The sequence below is a fragment of the Doryrhamphus excisus genome, linkage group LG19, assembly GCF_037039965.1.
Source record: "Doryrhamphus excisus strain RoL-2023G ecotype Guam linkage group LG19, RoL_Dexc_Guam_v1.1, whole genome shotgun sequence".
NCBI lineage: Eukaryota > Metazoa > Chordata > Actinopteri > Syngnathiformes > Syngnathidae > Doryrhamphus > Doryrhamphus excisus.
In genome coordinates, this window is record NC_136375.1 from 12,347,524 (window position 1) to 12,366,015 (window position 18,492).

General features: G+C 43.6%; 4 protein-coding genes across 9 annotated transcripts in view; 2 read left to right on the plus strand and 2 right to left on the minus strand.

The window, feature by feature from the left end:
- The window catches only part of itsn2a (intersectin 2a), a 26,468-nt gene extending 20,356 nt beyond the window's left edge, over window positions 1–6,112 (plus strand). The window contains exons 24-40 of one of the 5 annotated variants that reach the window (XM_058056368.2): window positions 47–213; window positions 299–332; window positions 414–535; window positions 638–734; window positions 809–1,000; window positions 1,109–1,147; window positions 2,551–2,672; window positions 3,058–3,164; window positions 3,244–3,427; window positions 3,533–3,631; window positions 3,712–3,879; window positions 4,023–4,235; window positions 4,321–4,442; window positions 4,531–4,613; window positions 4,688–4,771; window positions 4,837–5,010; window positions 5,113–6,112. In XM_058056368.2, the coding sequence (XP_057912351.2) occupies window positions 47–213; window positions 299–332; window positions 414–535; window positions 638–734; window positions 809–1,000; window positions 1,109–1,147; window positions 2,551–2,672; window positions 3,058–3,164; window positions 3,244–3,427; window positions 3,533–3,631; window positions 3,712–3,879; window positions 4,023–4,235; window positions 4,321–4,442; window positions 4,531–4,613; window positions 4,688–4,771; window positions 4,837–5,010; window positions 5,113–5,264 (2,159 nt within the window). In that variant the 3' untranslated portion in view covers window positions 5,265–6,112. Of the gene's footprint in view, window positions 1–46; window positions 214–298; window positions 333–413; window positions 536–637; window positions 735–808; window positions 1,001–1,108; window positions 1,148–2,550; window positions 2,673–3,057; window positions 3,165–3,243; window positions 3,428–3,532; window positions 3,632–3,711; window positions 3,880–4,022; window positions 4,236–4,317; window positions 4,443–4,530; window positions 4,614–4,687; window positions 4,772–4,836; window positions 5,011–5,112 lie in introns of all 5 variants that reach the window. The other 4 variants (XM_078799092.1, XM_078799091.1, XM_058056369.2 and 1 more) reach the window with 4 other exon arrangements.
- fam228a (family with sequence similarity 228 member A) lies at window positions 4,250–8,737 on the minus strand. Its single transcript, XM_058056382.2, has 9 exons — window positions 7,818–8,737; window positions 7,555–7,631; window positions 6,933–7,106; window positions 6,800–6,865; window positions 6,538–6,732; window positions 6,397–6,477; window positions 5,781–5,856; window positions 5,608–5,701; window positions 4,250–5,530 (listed from the first exon to the last, which is right to left on the minus strand). The coding sequence occupies exons 2-9, from the start codon at window positions 7,627–7,629 to the stop codon at window positions 5,443–5,445; spliced, it is 849 nt and encodes a 282-aa protein (XP_057912365.2). The 5' UTR covers window positions 7,630–7,631; window positions 7,818–8,737; the 3' UTR covers window positions 4,250–5,442.
- LOC144902122 (uncharacterized) lies at window positions 7,430–11,921 on the plus strand. 2 transcript variants are annotated; one of them, XM_078799094.1, is made up of 3 exons: window positions 7,430–8,412; window positions 8,517–8,615; window positions 9,422–11,921. In XM_078799094.1, the coding sequence occupies exons 2-3, from the start codon at window positions 8,552–8,554 to the stop codon at window positions 9,946–9,948; spliced, it is 591 nt and encodes a 196-aa protein (XP_078655220.1). In that variant the 5' UTR covers window positions 7,430–8,412; window positions 8,517–8,551; the 3' UTR covers window positions 9,949–11,921. The 2 variants fall into 2 exon arrangements, 1 of the variants encoding a protein (XP_078655220.1); XR_013630393.1 differs by lacking the exon at window positions 7,430–8,412 and having other exon boundaries at window positions 8,419–8,615; window positions 9,422–10,107; window positions 10,954–11,921.
- On the minus strand, window positions 11,859–17,886 carry gnpat2 (glyceronephosphate O-acyltransferase 2). The gene is made up of 16 exons (XM_078799095.1): window positions 17,685–17,886; window positions 17,116–17,322; window positions 16,869–17,045; window positions 16,669–16,798; window positions 16,121–16,248; window positions 15,971–16,046; window positions 15,761–15,912; window positions 15,595–15,698; window positions 14,487–14,728; window positions 13,989–14,249; window positions 13,830–13,909; window positions 13,272–13,415; window positions 13,106–13,205; window positions 12,947–13,040; window positions 12,789–12,850; window positions 11,859–12,708 (listed from the first exon to the last, which is right to left on the minus strand). The coding sequence occupies exons 1-16, from the start codon at window positions 17,694–17,696 to the stop codon at window positions 12,626–12,628; spliced, it is 2,052 nt and encodes a 683-aa protein (XP_078655221.1). The 5' UTR covers window positions 17,697–17,886; the 3' UTR covers window positions 11,859–12,625.
- Between the last annotated feature and the right edge of the window lie 606 nt (window positions 17,887–18,492).

An 18,492-nucleotide genomic window follows, 5' to 3' on the forward strand; every position in this document is an offset into this window, starting at 1 on the left:
CAACGTTCCGCCACTTGTGACGCCGGCTTGTGTGTACCCACAACAGAATACGTGGCCCTGTACACGTACGAGAGCCCAGAAGCGGGCGACCTGACCTTTGAAGAGGGCGATGTTGTCATGGTGACAGAACGTGAAGGGGAGTGGTGGCGAGGATGCATCGGAGACCAAAACGGAGTCTTCCCCTCCAACTATGTCAGGCCTGTGGAACCAGAGGTAACATGGTCATGTCATAGTACTAATACTAGTACTTCATGTACGTTTACGCTACATACTAAATATATCGCATTCATTCACGTAGATGTCGAGACCTGGGGCGGCCACTAAGAAGCCTGGTGAGAATTTAAACACATGTACACAAACACTCAGGCTATGAGCAGAATATTTAGCCATGCTTGTCTCTGATTGGTCGCCAGAGATCGCCCAGGCCGTCACCGCCGTCTTAGCCACAACAACGCATCATCTGCATCTCTCCCCCGGGCAGCTGATCGTGGTCCTGGCCAAGAACTCCTCCGGGTGGTGGATGGGAGAACTGCAGGTTGGTGGACATGACCACACAGGTGGCATCTGTAAAGCTAAGGTTTAGGTTGGATGCAGTATGCGTTCTAAATATTACAAGTAAGGCATAATTCCGTTCCAGGCTCGAGGCAAGAAGCGTCAGAGAGGCTGGGTTCTGTCTTCTAATGTCAAACTTCTGGGACCCTCCAGCAACAAGTCATCCCCCTCACCCCTGCCAGGTAGACGACCACCACGCACCCCGTCGGGCATCATATGTATTTGTGTCAACGTTGTTGCTAATGGACGTCCTCAGTGTGCCAAGTCATCGCCATGTACGACTACACGGCCGCCAACAGCGATGAGCTCAGCTTCTCCAAAGGTCAGCTGATCAACGTCCTGGACAAGACCAACCCCGACTGGTGGAAGGGGGATGCCAACGGCGTCACGGGCCTGCTGCCCACCAACTACATCAAGATGACCACCGAGTCGGACCCCAGCCAGCAATGTGAGTGGAACGGGGTGGGGTGTCTTTAGTTTAGCAGGAACACCCGGGACGTGACCCGTGTCGTTAGCACTAGTCCCTTCCTTTGAAGTTCTTATTGGTCTACTTCAGGCACAGTCAGTTCTCCTTACAAACGCAAAAACAACCACGGTAAGTTTTAATCTCAGTTCATCACCGAGGCAACAACGGTGAACACGGGCACACTGGGATCTTTGCCTAAAATATTAGACATTTTTGGCCCACAAGGCATAATAGGCCCCCTTTAAGACCACAAAAAGAGAACATAGATTAGGAGCATGCAATCATTATGATTTATGTACATTTATGATTGTTATACTCTTATTAATGCATGTGCATGCCCCGCATTAATATTCCTGCTATATTAATGTCTGCTATCTCTCCCTCATCCGGCTCACCTTCCCCTCCTCCGCTTCATCTCTCCTTTGTTTCCTCTATAGGATGTGGGCTTTCCTCTCCTCTTCCTTCTCCTCCTCCTCCTCCTTCGTCCTCCTTTCTCTCCCCTTACCGCAACCCAGAAGCCCGGTCGTCTGCAAGAACGACACCAGCCTGCTTTTAGGACTTAGGATGCTTTGGGTTTTGGTTTTTTTTGTTTGGTTTTTTTTTTATCTTTCTTCCACCACTCACTCGCTTCTGCTGCTTGACTTTATTTCCGACTAACAAAGAGGATGTCCCTTGAAGTGGGCTTTAGAGACAGTTTAGCCAAAAAAGTTTTAAAAATTATTGAAAGACGTGTAGTTTTACCAATATGAATTTAATATAGCACTTAAGGGCAGGCCAAAAAATCTGAACTCCATTAAAGGTCTCGTATTATCCTGTTTTTCAGCTATTTTAAATGTCACCATGTCCAGTGCGACCCATGGGGTATTTTTTTATTGGCATGCAAAAATGAAATTTTATAAGAATATATTAAGAGAAAAAAGTCGTACTACAAAAATACTATTAAAGTTTACTATTAAAGTTGCTTAAAGTTTAAATATTAAGGAAACTACCCCCGCCATGATAGTGTACTAGATACTAGTTAATAGAAATGAAAAAAAAGAGCATTATTATCTTTGTAAAGGCAACACTTCTGATAGGGGATATCTTTCAGTGTACCCAAAGTCATCTAGTTTTCTAATTCAAAGCCCCCAAATCAGCCCATGTGACCTGTGCTTGGCATTGCATGGACTAAAAGAACCTGTCACTCCATCCACGTGACCTGACATCCCATTACCAGCATTTTATTTGCTGTGGCATCTCTGAGCCTCGAAGCGGTCCTCCGCCTCCAGTAGCACGTCAACTACGCCAGTCTTCCTCCATTCAGGCCTATGCAATCATGAACGGGGCTTTCTTTTCTTCCTTCTCAGCCATCCGCAACAACTACAACGTGCCTCACTCTTATTCATAGCTTGTGTAAATCATCTCAACCACTGATGACAATAAGGATCAGAATAAACAGAAAGGGATTTTAACACACATACATGTGTGGTGTTTGTGTCACGGGGGGTGGTGCTGTTGTGTATTGTGTGTATGTGTGTATGTGTGAGAGACAGGGTGTGCTGACCTGAAGACCCTAGACACCATGACCCCCCAGGAAAGGAAGAGGCAGGGTTACATCCACGAGCTCATCCACACCGAGGAGACCTACGTAGACGACCTGGAGCTGGTGCTCGAGGTCCGTGTGCACACACACACACTTCTCCTAGATACCTCTATTTTCTGTAGTACATACTGTCACATTGTGGTAAAACGATCTTTGAAATGTGTCCATTGTTGCATTTGGGCTAGGAGGGGAACACAAGGAATTAAATAAAGGGAATAATCATCTGAATAAATAAATTAATGAATGCAAGCATAGTTTTTTTTATTATATATTTGTTCAGCTATATTCATTTTAAAGATTGACATGTTTGTTTTCATTTTTTATGGGTATTTTGTATTCTATTTTGCATATGTACTGTATATATCCTATTTTAGGAAATACCTATTCATTCAACTTATTTTAGTTAGTTTTGTAAACAATTTTGTGTATGAATAACGAACTGCGTGGTCGGTGTCAGGTGTTCTACCAGCCCATGTCTGACTCTGGTCGACTGACAGAAAGCGAGATGGCCGTGATCTTTGTAAACTGGAGAGAGTTAATCATGTGTAACACCAAACTCCTCAAGTAAGCCGCGTACTGTTAGTCTACGTTCACACGTCTGGTGGCCGCCTTGCCTTCATGTCTGTGGACGTTTGCTTTTCAGGGCGCTGCGTGTCCGCAAGAAGACGGGAGGAGAGAACATGCCTGTCCAGCTCATCGGTGACCTGCTGGCGTCGGAGCTGACGCACATGCAGCCATACATCCGCTTCTGCTCCTGCCAGCTCAACGCCGCCGCCCTCCTGCAGAGCAAAACACACAATCAGCCTGACTTCAAGGACTTCCTCAAAGTAGGACGGCGTTTCATTTTGGTCGTGACACGTTTTTGTGTTATTTCAAATAGCAACTAGTGAAAGAAACCCTTATCTCTTAACTTTTAATCTCTTCTTGAGTAGAAAATCGCCACCAACTACCGCTGTAAAGGGATGCCGCTGTCCAGCTTCCTCCTGAAGCCCATGCAGAGAATCACACGCTACCCTCTGCTCATAAAGAATGTATGGAGCGTGCACGTGAACATCCCCACAGTATAACCTCTATTTGTAACAGAATGACAGGAGAATGGTTTGTGGCACAGATCCTGGAGCACACCGCTGACCATCACGCTGACCATGTCACCCTGAGAGAGGCTCTGGAGCGGGCCGAGGAGCTCTGCTCTCAGGTCAACGAGGGTGTCAGGGAGAAGGAGAACTCGGATCGCCTGGAGTGGATCCAGGGCCACGTGCAGTGTGACGGAGCCATAGAGGTCAGCTTAGTCTTTTTCCGGTGTCATTCCACAGCCATTTAACAGGCTCCTTTCACTTTCAATGGGTGGAGCTCTGTATTGACTATAAAAAAAGGTGACGAATGCAACCCACCAGTGTTGACGTTACGTATGCTGTGTTGCAGCACTTGGTGTTTAACTCGCTGACAAACTGCCTGGGCCCACGCAAGCTCCTCCACAGCGGGCGTCTGCACAAGTCCAAGAGCAGCAGAGAACTGTGGGCCTTCCTCTTCAACGACTTCCTCCTCCTCACGCACGCCGCCAAGACCTTCTCCTCCTCCGGTCCGGACAAGCTCTTCAGCCCCAAGAGCAGCATCCAGCTGAAGATGTACAAGACGGTAAGCAAGGCTGACGCCGCCGCTGTGTGGTTTTTGCGTCAATCGACAACCCCCAACCCGTTTTTTAAAATTTTGTCCCAAGCAGCCGCTTTTCCTGAACGAGGTTTTGGTGAAAATGCCGGCTGACCCTTCCAGCGATGAGCCGCTCTTCCACGTTTCACACATCGACCGCGTATACTCACTCAGGACCGAGACCTTGAATGAAAGGTGGGATTAGGCTCATATGATTAGGCACAGTTGACACTTTATTAGGTACACCTCTTCCTATTGTTGTGGCCTGTGTGTTGTCCGTCAGGGCAACATGGGTGCAGAAAATCAAAGCAGCATCGGAGCATTTCATCGAGACGGAGAAGAAGAAAAGGGAGAAGGCGTATCAAGGTGAGTTGTAAGATGTTTCTGTGAGGGTGGTCACCTCTCTCTCCCCCTAATGTGTCCATGTTGTTCTTTTCAAGCTCGCTCTCTGAAGACCAGTGGCATCGGCAGGCTGCTGGTGACTGTCTCTGAGGCTCAGGAGCTCAAAGCCTGCAAGCCCAACGGTACGCTAATTCCTCAGAGACAACCTTGACATTCACAGTCACACCATCCTTTTTATCCCTTGCAGGTAAGAGCAACCCTTACTGCGAGCTGACCATGGGGGCTCAGTGCTACACCTCCAGACCTGCCAGCAACACCCTCAACCCCAAGTGGAACTTCAACTGCCAGTTCTTCATCAAAGACCTCTACCAAGACGTGCTGTGCATCACCGTGTTTGAGAAGGACCAGTTCTCACCAGACGGTCAGTGGGAGTATTTGGTCAAAAATGAAGGACGATCATGAACATATTTTTGAATTTATACCTGTGAATGTGTAACTAACTCAAAACATTCTGACTTTTTAGACTTCCTGGGCCGCACTGAGGTTCCCGTGGCGACCATCAAGAAGGAAATGGAGAGCAAAGGGGCTGCCAGTCGGCGTCTGCTGCTGCACGAAGTCCCCACTGGAGAAGTCTGGGTCAGGCTGGACCTGCAGCTCTATGAGCCGCCCAAATAAGACACACTTCAGGCAATATTGTCAAAAAGACTCACTTAGATGTGCCTTTACATTCTTTCTACTGCTAACATTGAAATGTGAATAGAATTGCCAATCACTGGTGAGAATAAATTGTATATACTGTCCATACTGCTAAACATTTGTCTTTGTTTGGGGCCCTCACAACATTAAAAGGACTTTAATGTTGTGTGGAGAACCAGCAGCTGTGATGATGGCACCTTCCATCAGACATGGCAGTCTCACGTATGTGGAACGGTACGTTCAATCTGCACAGCACATGTTAATGTGGATGTTAATGACAAGCATGAAACATGCATATCTGGTAGCATTACAACAGTCACACCTGTCGGCAGGGATGCTTTTAGGGGCATCCGATGATTGCACGTCGGCCTCGGGAGGCTGGGGCTCGCTCTGAGAGATCCACCTGTACTGACATCCTAAATCACACCAACATAGGATACATACTCATATATAACGGCCATCATGCGTGTCATAGTTACTGCACGACTCCGGTACCTGCTTCACAGCGAGTCGTCCTCTTCAGCTTGGACCTTTCGTGTAATTCTGTCTCCTTCAGCTTGGCTGCATTGAGCTGTGTGAGGATTTAGTCAGCATTGGGTCAGTGTAAACATATTGCAGAACCTCCACCCAGGCTTTTATCAAAAGCCAACAGCAAGTGTCATTCAAGGGGGGTTATTGCCAAAACGTTTGGCTTTGGTGTGCCATTTTTAAACCCAATAAACATACATCAGTATGATCTCACTAAAATGTATTATTGTTCGTATTTTTATTATTTTATTTTATGTACTTCATTTACCATATTTATATTACAAAATTCATTACATTTTTAAGCAGTATTTTTTTGTCTGGATTATTAAACCCAATAAACACACAGTATTTTCTTTAAGCTTAATCAGTGTGAATTTTATAATTAATTTACAAAATTACATATTTTTGTAGTTCTTTTTTTTTACTCAATATTTTGTCCTGATGTCATTTGCAGTGATTTATTTCATTTTTTTATCATCAGTGTGAGCTCAGTAAATTGTAATATAAATCTATTATAAATATACCTGCTGATGTATTGAGGATGACCCCCAACACCTTGGCAGAGATCACATGACAAACTCACCTTGCACCTGTGTGGCTTTTCAGTGTGTAGGAGATACGGGTTATACTCCTTCAGGTCGCATGTATTTAGAAACACAAAGCCCTGATGAAGACAATCAACGTTAGTCAAAAATTTTTGTTTTGAAATATTTTCTGGACAGACCTTGTTGTTCCCGTGATGGATATACTGGTCGTATAAGTTCTGCCGCATGTTGGTTTCCAGCGGGTTGCACGTGAACATGTGCTGGTCCATTTTCTTCTGGATGGGTGCCCATACGTCTTCTTTCCAACACTTGCGCATGCGTTCCCTCCTCAGCACCTTAGCTTCTTCATGTCTGTTGAGGAGGCTCTCCAACTCCTTCAAGAGGACACAAGTCACACATTATATTGACAATTACTTGATACTTCCAATTTACTGATTATACCTCTCCTGTGTCCAGTAAAGGTTGCATTAACTCTTTAATCTCTTTGCTTTCAGCTTCCATTTTCGCCTGCAGAGTTAGGGTTAGGGTTAGTGCTTCTGTGCTTCTGGAGTGGCAGCATGGTGTGGTGCAGTACCTGTAGTCGCCTGGTGGAGGCGTAGGAGGACAGATGGCCTCTCCTTGGCCTTGAACCTTCTACCGACCCTGAGGGGTCGACCCTTTTCCCTTGTTTTCCAGACCCACAAGTGTTCCTCTTCTTCACTGGCGCACTCAATCTCACCTCTGACCTCACGCACTTTGGCTCTGGCGCCTGTAGAGCAACACCGCAACACTTTTGCCACATTTTCTTCACACTAAACAACCAATAGGTGACAAATTGAGTCAGTGAGTCAAAGATGGTGATTATCAATATTTATTGCATATTACATTAAGTAGTAATTAATAGTATTAAGGTCACATTGAAAGGAAAATAATTACTACATTACTTGGCTACAACTTTTTGTCTTTGTATGAATTCTTCAAATTACAACTCTTTCTCCTAGCCGTTATTCCGACTTTATTCTCCTCACGCACAAACATTTTATTTATTTTTTCCTTTTGTTTGTCTTAACAGTGCAACTTTTTCCTCATTAGCTAAATTTACTACTTATTTTCTTTTCACTATGGCCCTAATTTGCCTAATAATATAGCATTACTTAAAAACGGAAGAACTTGTGTTGTTTCACGTTTTAGCTACCTGTGATATTGCGCTGACCTACCTCGGATGTCACGAGTCCTATATGAAAAGGAATGTGGTAGGTGATTATGCCGCCATTGCATTTCTTTGACCACATGTCTTTAAAAAACAAAATAAATGTCAACATCAAACATGTGTAAAAATATGAATAATAAATGCATGCATTGCATTATTGTAAAATGTAATGTAGAATTGTTATCATCCATAGCTAAATTAAACTTCAAGCTAGCATGTGATGCTAGCTGCTGAGTCACTCCCACAAAGCATTGCGTCACCGCTTCTTACCTTGGTGGACCGAGACTGATTAAAAGGTCGACGAAAGTAAAATCTTAACCTCAACCTAACATGTTTGAACATTCTCTCAAAACACTCTTATCAATACTTATTGACTTCTGTCGACATTATGTGAAGAATGATGTTATTCGTTCTCCTCGCGCAGGTGTACGGGGCGGGAAGATGTCGAGCATGCACGTTCCCCCATTACCATGACGACGTCGCATGATTTGTGACGTCATAGCCCGCGACAAAGACCTGTAAAAGTAGCGATTCGCTTTAAAACGAGACTTAAAAGTACTTCCGAGGTTGCTAGCACCACCCAACAAGCAGTTTGAATGTTGGATTCTCGTAGTTTTAGTTTGAAAAGTGATACATTCACAGTCAAATGTCATGTACCTGTATGTCATTACGATATTATTATCGAGAATGCAGCAGATTATTTTCCTCCTAGGTGACACATTAGCCCTTGTTAGCACTCTACCAAGGTGTGCACGACTAGACTAGGTGAAAAGGTTGCAGCTTGCTGGCCCTAATGCGCTCTTTTGGCACCAGACGTGTTCTAGGTGTCCCTCCTGCAAGCTGAGGAATCACACCTGCTGACGAGGTGAGTGCGTAAAGGCGCACGACGCAGCAGCAGGGAAGACATCATCACCATCACAAGTGACGATTGCATTTTGGTTTTGCATTTTTCTTACTTTTTTTTCTTAGTTTTCGCTGCCTGGTCCAGGTCGGGAGGAGATCACATGGATTGGTTTACTTATTTAGCAGCGTGTATCGTCCTACTCTGGATTTTCTGTTTTATAGATGGTAAGACACACTTTCTTTATCCATCAATATATACACTGGAACTGTCTAATGTAATTGATTTATAGTTGTTTTTCAACTAAGATGCTAAGATATCCGCATGTTTTGTCAGTAAAGATTAGATTTATTCTATTTATTTATTTGATTATTCCGTATTGGCTTTTTTTTTTACTATTTTAATTATATAACTTGTGTATTTTTTCTTTTACATATTATTCTGTGAACACACAGAGGAATGTATGCTGTATTTAATCAATAATTGTAAATATTCATTCATTTTCCATATGCCGATTGTCCTATAATGGTATTATAATTTATTAATTTGTGAAATTAACGTTATATACTCAAATATAGTAATGTAACATGTTCCTAGTCTTGTTCCTTAATTCTTAATAATGGCATTTTTAAGATACTAATAATACTAATTAACAAATAATAGAAAATAAAATGAGAAACTATGAGATTAAGGATAAAAAGCTGACAAAAAGAGATTCAAAATCTCTTAAAATCCCAAGAGATATTAACAAAGCTGCTCAATCATGACACTTGATATACTGTATGTTCCTATGACACATTTGCTTGATTATGACTGAAAAGTCATAATGGCGTTAGTGGAATGCTATGAGTGCACGTTATGATGTTGGTTAGTTATCTGATCATGTGACATCCGGGGCCGTGCCTTGCGTGCTCAGGTGACGGTTGCCGCCCACATGAGACTTTAATGCAGGCTGACATTAGTCACAGCATTAAATTAGACTCCAATCTGACCCCAACACCTCCTAATCTCTTCTATCTCTCCTCTTGTACAGGTAACGCCGTGCTGGAGCTGCGTCTGCTCTTCCACGCCCTCACCAAAGCGGCTTGCCACCTCTACCTGGCCCTGCTGCCCCTGCGCCGAGCCGCCATACACTTCAGCGACTGCGCACGCCACCTGCTGGCCAGCGCCCAGCAGAGCCCCGGCCCCCATGGCTACCACCAGCATCACCACCACGGGGCGCCGCCGGGCCGGGCGTGCACGCTGCACCTCCTGGAGGGCGCCTGCGTGCTTTGCGAGACCATGCCCAACCTGATGGGCGCCGCTCTGAGTGTGGGCGCCGCCTTCTGCCACGCGCTGCAGGGGGGCTCCTATGTGCTGGCGGCCACGCTGCGCGCCATCCAGCTCAACCTCTTCTCCCAGATGAACGGCGAGAAGGAGCGCTGGGACAAGGAGCGCCACCGCGCCAAGGAGAGCGAGAAGAGGCTCAACTCCAAAGTGCTGGAGTACATCTCCGTCTTTTGCCAGGACCCCGTCAGCGCCCTGCGCATCAAGGTGGACGTGCCGCCCGTGTACAGATAGGCCTCGCCGCGGGGATACTTCATTAGGGACACCTGCACCATCTGAAGAGGAAAGAAGCACTGCTTTTGCAGATGATTTATTATTGTGGTTGTTTCTAATATTTTGGTTGCCTTATTTAGCTGACGTTACCATGCACCCTCCATGTGAGCCTTTTGAAAGGTACAATCTATGTACTTACTGTACACTGTTGGAAAAAGGTGTTTGGCCCCTTCCGATTTCTCTTTTTTTTTGCATATTCGTCACACTTAAATGTTTCAGATACCAAACAAATTTAAATATCAGTCAATGACAACACAACTCAATACAAAATGCAGTTTCTAAAAGATGTTTTATTAAGGGAGAAAAAAAACTCCAGACTTGGATGGCCCTGTGTAGAAAAAGTGATTGCCATCCCCTGTTAAAACAAAACTGAGATTGATTGAAATCTAACAGTCCGGAAAAGCCTTTTCTAAAGCTTTGGGACTCCAGCAAACCACAGTGAGAGCCATTATCCACGAATGGCAGAAACACGGAACAGTGGTGAACCTTCCCAGGAGTGGCCGGCCAACCAAAAAGACCCCAAAATAACATTGAAAGAACTGCAGGCCAAGACCAAAATGAAAAGAACATTTATGGCTTGTCTCAATTTTGCCTGAAAACATCTCCATATTCTCCAAGACCTTATGGAAAATACTCTGTGGTGAAGTTTTTGGAAGGTGTGTGTCCCTGGCCGCTTTTCAGAAAAAATATAGTAAAATATGGTGGTGGTAGTGTGATGGTTTGGTGCTGTTTTGCTGCTTAAGGACCTGGAGCACTTGTTGTGATAAATGGAAGCATGATTTCAGTGATTTGTGTTCAGTTGTGTTGTCAGTGATCACTATTTACATTTGATGACCCGAAACATTTAAGTGTGACAAACATCCAAGGAAATAAGAAACCAGGGAGGGGACAAACACTTTTTCACGCCGCTGTATTTACTCCAAAGGCCTCAATTGGAGACTCGTAACCATTTGTACCTTCTTCCAGGTCCAAAAGGTGCACACATATTCCAAAGTTCAAGGGACTGAAAAGCAGGGGTGAGACATTGGCACCAAAGTACCGCACCAGCATAAGTACTGGACTCCAAGGTAACTTTGTACTTTTTGTGGAGTCAAAATATGTGCGACACCCTTATGAGTTGGGGTCAAAAAGTCAATCATTAGTACTAAACCCCCAGAATGTTTTCCAACCAATCACATGCGTGCTAGTCAGTCCCCTGAAGGCGTGTACCAACATTAGCAGTGATTGGGTGTAACGCTGGAAACTTACAGGTGTGTGGTTGAATAACCGCTACCTTGTGGTGGATTTGTCAGAAAAGTAGCACAGACAAGACGGGTGGGGGTGCATGGTTTGATACATTTTCAGCCTTTCAGGAATAGAAGCGTTAGCTTACACAAATACACCTGATTTTTAACATGACTGTTTTTATGATGGCATAGGTCAAACCTAAGGGGTACTGCATGCTGAAAGGTACCATTTTTTGCGAACAAAGGGCAAAAATATTGTAGTTACTGCAAACAGTGTGCCCGATAATAAAGATTCCTATCCTAGAATGATGTTCCATTGGAGTGCAGACCTCCACCAAGGCATAGATCATGGATTGTAGCCTAGTTAGCCTGCTTTAAAATACATTGGGACACAAAAATGAGCCAGAGAGAATGATTGCAATGATGATCTTTGCAAAGGCAGCCATTGTTGTTTTGGAGCGGGTGCAGGTGTACCTGATGCTGTGCTTGGTCAGTGGGCACTCAAAGAGGCCTTTTAACTGCAGTGTGCTTGTTTGGTGGGCGGTGAGACGACGGCACGTTGAACTTTGACCTCTGCTCCTCGCTCACTGTTGTTGAAAGCGACGAAGAAGATGAGAAAAAAAAATATGAAAAGGAAATCTATGGTGCATTTTGTTACAATCGTTTCACATTTATTGGTATGTCAAGAAGCTTAAAAAAAGAATAAAAGTCTGAAACATGGTATATGGTATTTGACATGTAATTTACATTATATCATTCATATCTTTTCCCTGCTTGACTTTCTTCAGACGTCGGATTGGCTAGAAATCCGCGGATGCTTAAAGGTGGTAGCCAGGTTCCACCTGTTGTTTTGATGTCGTGCTTTTAAAAAATTTACGTGTACATGTGACAGTGGTAGTACTACTAGTCATACTATGACTATATATATTTGGAATATTGCAATAAGCCGCTGCTTTGACTGTTGCGTTTGTTTTTGTGATGATTTTTCACTTGTTAAAAGTGAAATGTTATTCTCGTAAAGTTATTTTTTTAAATAATAGTAGCACTTTTTTTCCAGTTTGATTCTATTTTATAATTTTTTTCTGCTTACTTCATGGGTTATTACATACATACTACATATGACATATTTTTTCTTGTAATATTATGACTATTTCTCTGAATTTTGACTTTGCAACTCTATTTTTGTAGCACTTTTAAATTGAATGTCATCACTTTACAGTCACTATTTTTGCTATTTTTTCTATTTTGTCTCAATGTTGCCCTTTTCCTTGTCAGTAAAAAGTGCAAAAATATTTCCAATATACTGTAAATGTGTGTACACTGCTGTATCTTCCGAACCGACGGCAATGGAGGAAAGAAGCCAAAAGGCGAAGGAAGGGTTCACGCTGAGGTGAGAGCGAGGATGTGGTCTGCTACTGAGCTTGGATGTCTTCCAATGGGGACTCAAGTCTTGCGTCAGGTTCAGTCTGGAGCATCTGGGGGTGGATTTTCCCAGCTAGAGTCAGGAAAAACCAAAAAAAAAAGCGATCTGTTGAAGGGATACATCAAGCACCACTCATGAATATTGTTTCTCACAGAGCGTGTCTGCTATCCTTCCCACAGCGTCTTTGTCCACGCTGTACTGCTTCTGCTCAGACCTGCCAAACAAGACCGCAAGGCTTGGCGTGGAGAAGCAGCAGAGAAAATGAGCTTAAAAGCAAACAGATTTCCCCGCCGCTAATCTAATTACTCACGCCTTCAACTTGGTCACAGCCGCCAGCCTCCTGAGGGACGACAGGACGTTCTTTTGGGTGTCCGACGAGAGGGCCTCGTAGGTGTGGAGATCACCTGCGGCGAGGGAGATTGGCCGTCAGCCTCTCCCCCTAGAGGAGGTGAGTCACTCTTAATTCTACCTGACAGGATGAGCTTTGAGGCCAGACGTCTCACTGCAGGGAGGAAATCTTTCTCTGTGACCACGTTAGCTTCCTGCTCGCACAGGAACCCCAACATCACCTGGGAAGCATGCAACCGTAACATGATGATCATGGTTATGATTGCCGAAGGTTAAAAAAAACCCACCTGATATGAGTCAATGAAGGGCTGCAGGAGCCCCCGCAGGAAAGAAAACACCTCCACGCCGTTCTCTGACGCCAACACTTCCTGTTGGCCGACCACATGCACAGCGCCACATTTCTCCAGGAGCAAACACGCCTCCTCAAAGTCCTAAAAACACCAGAAATGTACCTGTTGTACCACGTTGCTGCTATCGGAACCTTAAAGGGGACCTATTATGCTCATTTGGGGCCCTTTGGATTAAGTTGTGGACTCCTGTAGAGCAGCTATACACAATAACCTGCACAGAAAGCTTTCTAGATCTTCCAGAGTCTGCACCTATCCCAGCTGAATTTCCTTGGCTTTTCATAAAGGTCTGTTGTCATTTCTTGATCACCAAAGAGAAATACATTAAAATAAAAACATAAATTCAGCAATAAAAAATAAAATGGTTGTATTATTTTATGAAGTAGCATAGAAAACGTATGGGTTGATGAAAATATGTGAAAGAGAGTACCACTGTCCTCCACTGACTGATCCTGATGTGTTTGGAGGTTTTCTGTAAAATGACACTAACATGTTTACCTCCGAGGCTTTGCCAGGAATGAAGATGAATTCACTTCGGAAGACATCCTGAAGGAAGCAGAAGGAGGCAAAGATCTCCCCTGCAACCACAAACATGCATCATCAGCATCATGTCACGTTGCCATGGTTACCCGCATCACCTGTTTAAAAAACGCTTGCCTCTGCGACTGCACCCCGTGAGCTTCAGCGCCACGGCCAAGAGGGCCGGACGGACGAACAGGTGCAGGGTTTGGTTGCGGTAGGACGCCATCATCAACATGGGCGCCGCCATCTTGGTGACGCTGTCCTCAGCAGTCATTGGCTCCTGGCTGGCTGCCGCTTCTTCCTCCCGAACCAGGAAAACGCGCTCCTCCTGGAGGTGGATGGAGGTGTGGTGGAGCGCCACGGCAGATGACATCACATCCCAGTCGGAGACGTGTGCTGGAAGGTAGAGGAGACGTGTGCCCACATGTTTGTGAGACACTCCAGTGGGGTCCTCTTAGGATAAGTGACTTAAAGTACATTAATCCAGTGGACATCCCCTAAGTGAGTGTGAACGCTTGTGCCACATCACATTCATCTAATCTGTCTGATCTCACTTCAAGCTGGACATAGTGTCCTCACCTGACACACTCCCTTATTTGCTTGGATTTTTAAAGAGATGTTTTTTGGACTCACCAGGCCAGTTCAGCCGACCCCCAAAGTCCAGCGCCAGCCTCTTAAGCCACAGCGTCCTCTCAGCCAGCTGACGCCAAGCTAGGCCGCTGTCTGTCAGGACAGAGAGGGGCTCCTGGAGCAGCAGGCAGGCCATGAGGGACCAAGGGCTGGTGAAGGAGCCCCGCTCTTGGCTGCGAACCATCACATGAGCCAGCCTGTTCACCCACGCCTGGTGCTCCTCTGACGACCTCTCAGGAACCTCTCTATAGAAGGATGGACAGTGTGATACATGCACTAAGATGGGCCGACCGGTAAAAGATGGCCAATAGAGGTAAAAAATTAAAACATTACAATTCAATTTGATATAAAACCCTAATAATCTGGTAAAATAATACAAATATAACAAAAAAATTATTAGAATTTTTTAAATAATGGAATGGAAAAATAATTTAATTTCCAAAGAAGGTTATGCAAGAGCAGCGATAATTTTAAAATTGAAATTTTGAATTTTCCCTCGATATTTTATTTCTAATTTAAATATTTATAATTTAATTTATTTTATAATTTAAAAAAAAGTGTTTCAAAAGTTTAGCAATACAATTCAAGAGAAAAATAATGAGTTTGTTTTTAAAAATAGGATCAAATCCACCAATTAAATAAAATCATTTCAATCCTAAACAGTGACGGTGTTGAAATGTGGATTTTTTTTTCCATTAGTGGGTTTTATTTTTTTAAGTATAATTCGTTTTCTAAACATTTAATTTTACTTATTTTACTATAGTATTGCATAAATAGTTCTTTTGTATTAGAGTGGATTTTAATATATTATAAATTATGATAATATGTGGATTATTTACTTCAGTGAAAATGCACTGTAATTATAATTATTTAATAATTTAATATAATATTAATGACATCTTGATTTTTCAAACATATATTCATCACACAGTCATGAATAATATACAGGGTGAAATAATTCCAATTAATTAGCTGATAAATTGACTGGTGGATTTGTCTCCCTCTTGTGGCGGTGAGAGTAATGACAAAAAACTGGCCATCCTGCATGGGCAGTACAGTATATACGGAATGATTATAATAATAATAATTCCAAATGGAGTGTGTGACCCACGTTATGTTGCCATGACACAGCTGTCTGGCCGACATGGGACGCCCCAAGTTGACATGCATGCAACCGTAGTCCTCATTCAGGACCCAGTTGACCTTCAGCAGACTCTGTCAATGGAGAACTAAGACTGATGAGAATCTTGAAGAAGGGCTTAGCGAGTATGACTCACCAAGGTGCTCTCTTTAGGCTTGGGGATCCCTAGCAGTTCCCGTGCCAGCAGCGATTCTTCTAGAACCCGGTCGTAGCTGATGCTGATGGGCACGAAGGTGATGTCGTGCACCTCACCTTTCAGGAAGGGCTCCAGCACCATGTGCATCATACCTGCACATAGTAGCACACCTGAGCTGTATTATTTACTCGTTACCGCCGAGGGCCTCACCTAGCTTGGGTGTCAAAGATTTCAGGGAGCGACTCCGGTAGCCTTCGATGTAAAACTCCACCGGAGCAAATCCTGTCTGTAAAACACGTGAAACCACTTCCTTAGGGACATTACCATGATAATGATCCGTTTTGATTGACAGCGTCCTACTCTGACGAGACTTTTCACGTATTCGGACAGCACCGCACAGTACAGCCTGTTGGAGGCGATGTCCCGACGGATGTAGAACGCCCCGGAGCGACGCAGCATCTCGCCGACAAAGTTCATCCCGGCTAGAGCTGCACATCACATCAACAGGTGAGCCACCTCAGCAGCAAACACACATGTTTGGTACAAAAAAACATAATTATTATAATATTTTCTAATCATAATTATGCTTATTATTATAATTATTAGTAGTAATATATATTTATTAAAATTATTCACTTTTACAGGTTGAAATTGGTGAAATTTTTGTGGAGCAGTGTCCTACCATTGAGAGCCAAATCAAATAATGATAGCCTATGAAATCTGCCTAGCAACAAGTGGCCAATCAAATGTGTCACTCGGGGAAAAAAATAATTTTTTATATTAAATTAAATTACAAATGTGGAAAAATTAAAGAAACATTGCAATTGTGACAAAAATGCAATAAAAATGAAATAAAATACACACATTAATAAAGTTTTAACATAAAATGTATATAAAAAAATACTTGCCCAGTCCAGAAGCAATAACAGGCAACGGGATGTCGTAAGTAAACATGATGTAGGAGATAACCAGGAAGTCCGTGTAGCTCCTGTGGTTGGGTAGCAGTATGACGGGCGTGTCCTCCACCGCCTGCTGGAGCTGCACAGAACAGAAGATGAACAACTTTTCAGGGAACAAATGAACTAGGGACAGGAATAGAGGCTGTGACCAGGCGGAGAGCGTCCATGTTGACGTAGATGCTGGAGTAGATGCGCTTCAGCACTTTGCTGAGCATGTAGCCCATCAGACGGACGAAGCCCAGCTGGAGGTTTTGGGACATCTCCCTCAGAATACCCTCAGCTTCCTCTGTCACCGCCTCCACTGACGACCCCGTCTCTGTGGCCACCTGATGAAACAAAACAGAAGCATGAGTGACTCCATATGTAGTTAATGGATGTTTTATTCATTGTGATCACCTCTTCTATGATGCGGCGTACATCCTCGGAGGCCAGCACGGCCCTGTTGAGGTCAGCAGCCGAGCAGGGCAGTGCCCCCTTGTATGGGCGGGGGTTGAAGGTCCTGAAGGCATGGCCCAGGTCGCTGCTGTCTCTTCTTTCTTGCAATATGTCCACCATTTTGTCCTCGTCATCCTCCTCGAGGCCTGCTTGGTCAGACTCCCAGTGCTGAGAATCACGTAGCATAACATATAACACTATATAACTACTTGTATACTTCCTCATTTAGCCTATGACTAGCAGACTATAACATGTTGTGCTATGTATTATAACATTATTTCATGTTATTCATTAATAACAGTATGTGTTGTACCTCCTGATATATTATTTTAAACTATATTATGTTATTGGTCACATACAACGTCGTTGCAACTACGTAAGCCTTGAATGGACTTTAACCCGTAATGGCCAACAATACGTTGGCCAAAAAAGACTTAACAATGTACTAAAAGGGTAACCCTTTTTAGCAACTAGTATAACAACAACAAAAAAAACACCGATCGCATTTTGTCCAGGAATAGTGTCCTTACCGTGTTGGCCATCTTTTGGTGGCTCACTGAACTGGACCCGGTACCAAAAAAGAATCCCGTATAGTTCTTCTGCCGAGTGACACCATAAAACGATAAATAACGCTATAAAGTGGCGAGGAGGAAGTCAAAAACGGTGGAAAATGCATGCAGGATGTGAAAGAGGGTCCGAAAAAACACTTTTACTTTCGCTTTTGCTTGTTTTGCCCATTTGATATACCCACTTTCATTTTTGCTTATAAAACTGTCCAGCGAGTATTTTTTAAATACAACATACAAGCCTAATTTTTAAATCCTGACTACATTTATTTCAAAACAAATAAGAATGAAAGGACACTGAATGAACCAATATTATAAACAGCTCTGAGGGTGCCAATGATGTATAAATCTTTAGACCCAAAATGTTAAACAAGCTTTTTGTTTAGACTTTTTCTCCTGGAAAAATATTATATTTGGATCAATATGGTATTAGGATATTTGCATTTTGTTGAGGAACTGGAGCTGGAGTGTAAAACACTGGGGCAGTGCCCTACCAGATGCAGCGGTGGGCGCTAGAGTGAAAAGCTAATGTTTTTGTTGAAATACATTGTTAACAGGGGCAAGTGTGGTAGTGCCCTAGGGTATCACACTTGAGAACCATTAGAATGAGTAAAAAAGTGACAATTGAACCATCTTAAGATGCCTCGGAAAGTGTTGTTTTCTAGAGAATAGTGATTTATCTTTAATTTATCTTTACCCTGCCAAACCTCACCGTCTTTTCCCTGCTATGTCAACTTTTTTTAATGTTTTGAAGCACAAGTGATAGTGCCCT

Excerpts from the sequence above, each read along its gene's own strand:
- fam228a (XM_058056382.2), bottom strand. The coding sequence starts at position 7,629 with ATGTGGTCAAAGAAATGCAATGGCGGCATAATCACCTACCACATTCCT. Across the intron at positions 6,733-6,799 it reads CTTTACTGGACACAGGAGAG|GAGTTGGAGAGCCTCCTCAA; the intron begins GTATAATCAGTA and ends GTCCTCTTGAAG. Across the intron at positions 5,702-5,780 it reads GACGACTCGCTGTGAAGCAG|GATGTCAGTACAGGTGGATC; the intron begins GTACCGGAGTCG and ends GGTGTGATTTAG.
- LOC144902122 (XM_078799094.1), top strand. The coding sequence starts at position 8,552 with ATGGATTGGTTTACTTATTTAGCAGCGTGTATCGTCCTACTCTGGATT. Across the intron at positions 8,616-9,421 it reads GATTTTCTGTTTTATAGATG|GTAACGCCGTGCTGGAGCTG; the intron begins GTAAGACACACT and ends CCTCTTGTACAG.
- gnpat2 (XM_078799095.1), bottom strand. Across the intron at positions 16,799-16,868 it reads ACATGGACGCTCTCCGCCTG|CTCCAGCAGGCGGTGGAGGA; the intron begins GTCACAGCCTCT and ends TGTTCTGTGCAG. Across the intron at positions 13,910-13,988 it reads CACGGGGTGCAGTCGCAGAG|GGGAGATCTTTGCCTCCTTC; the intron begins GCAAGCGTTTTT and ends TTGTGGTTGCAG.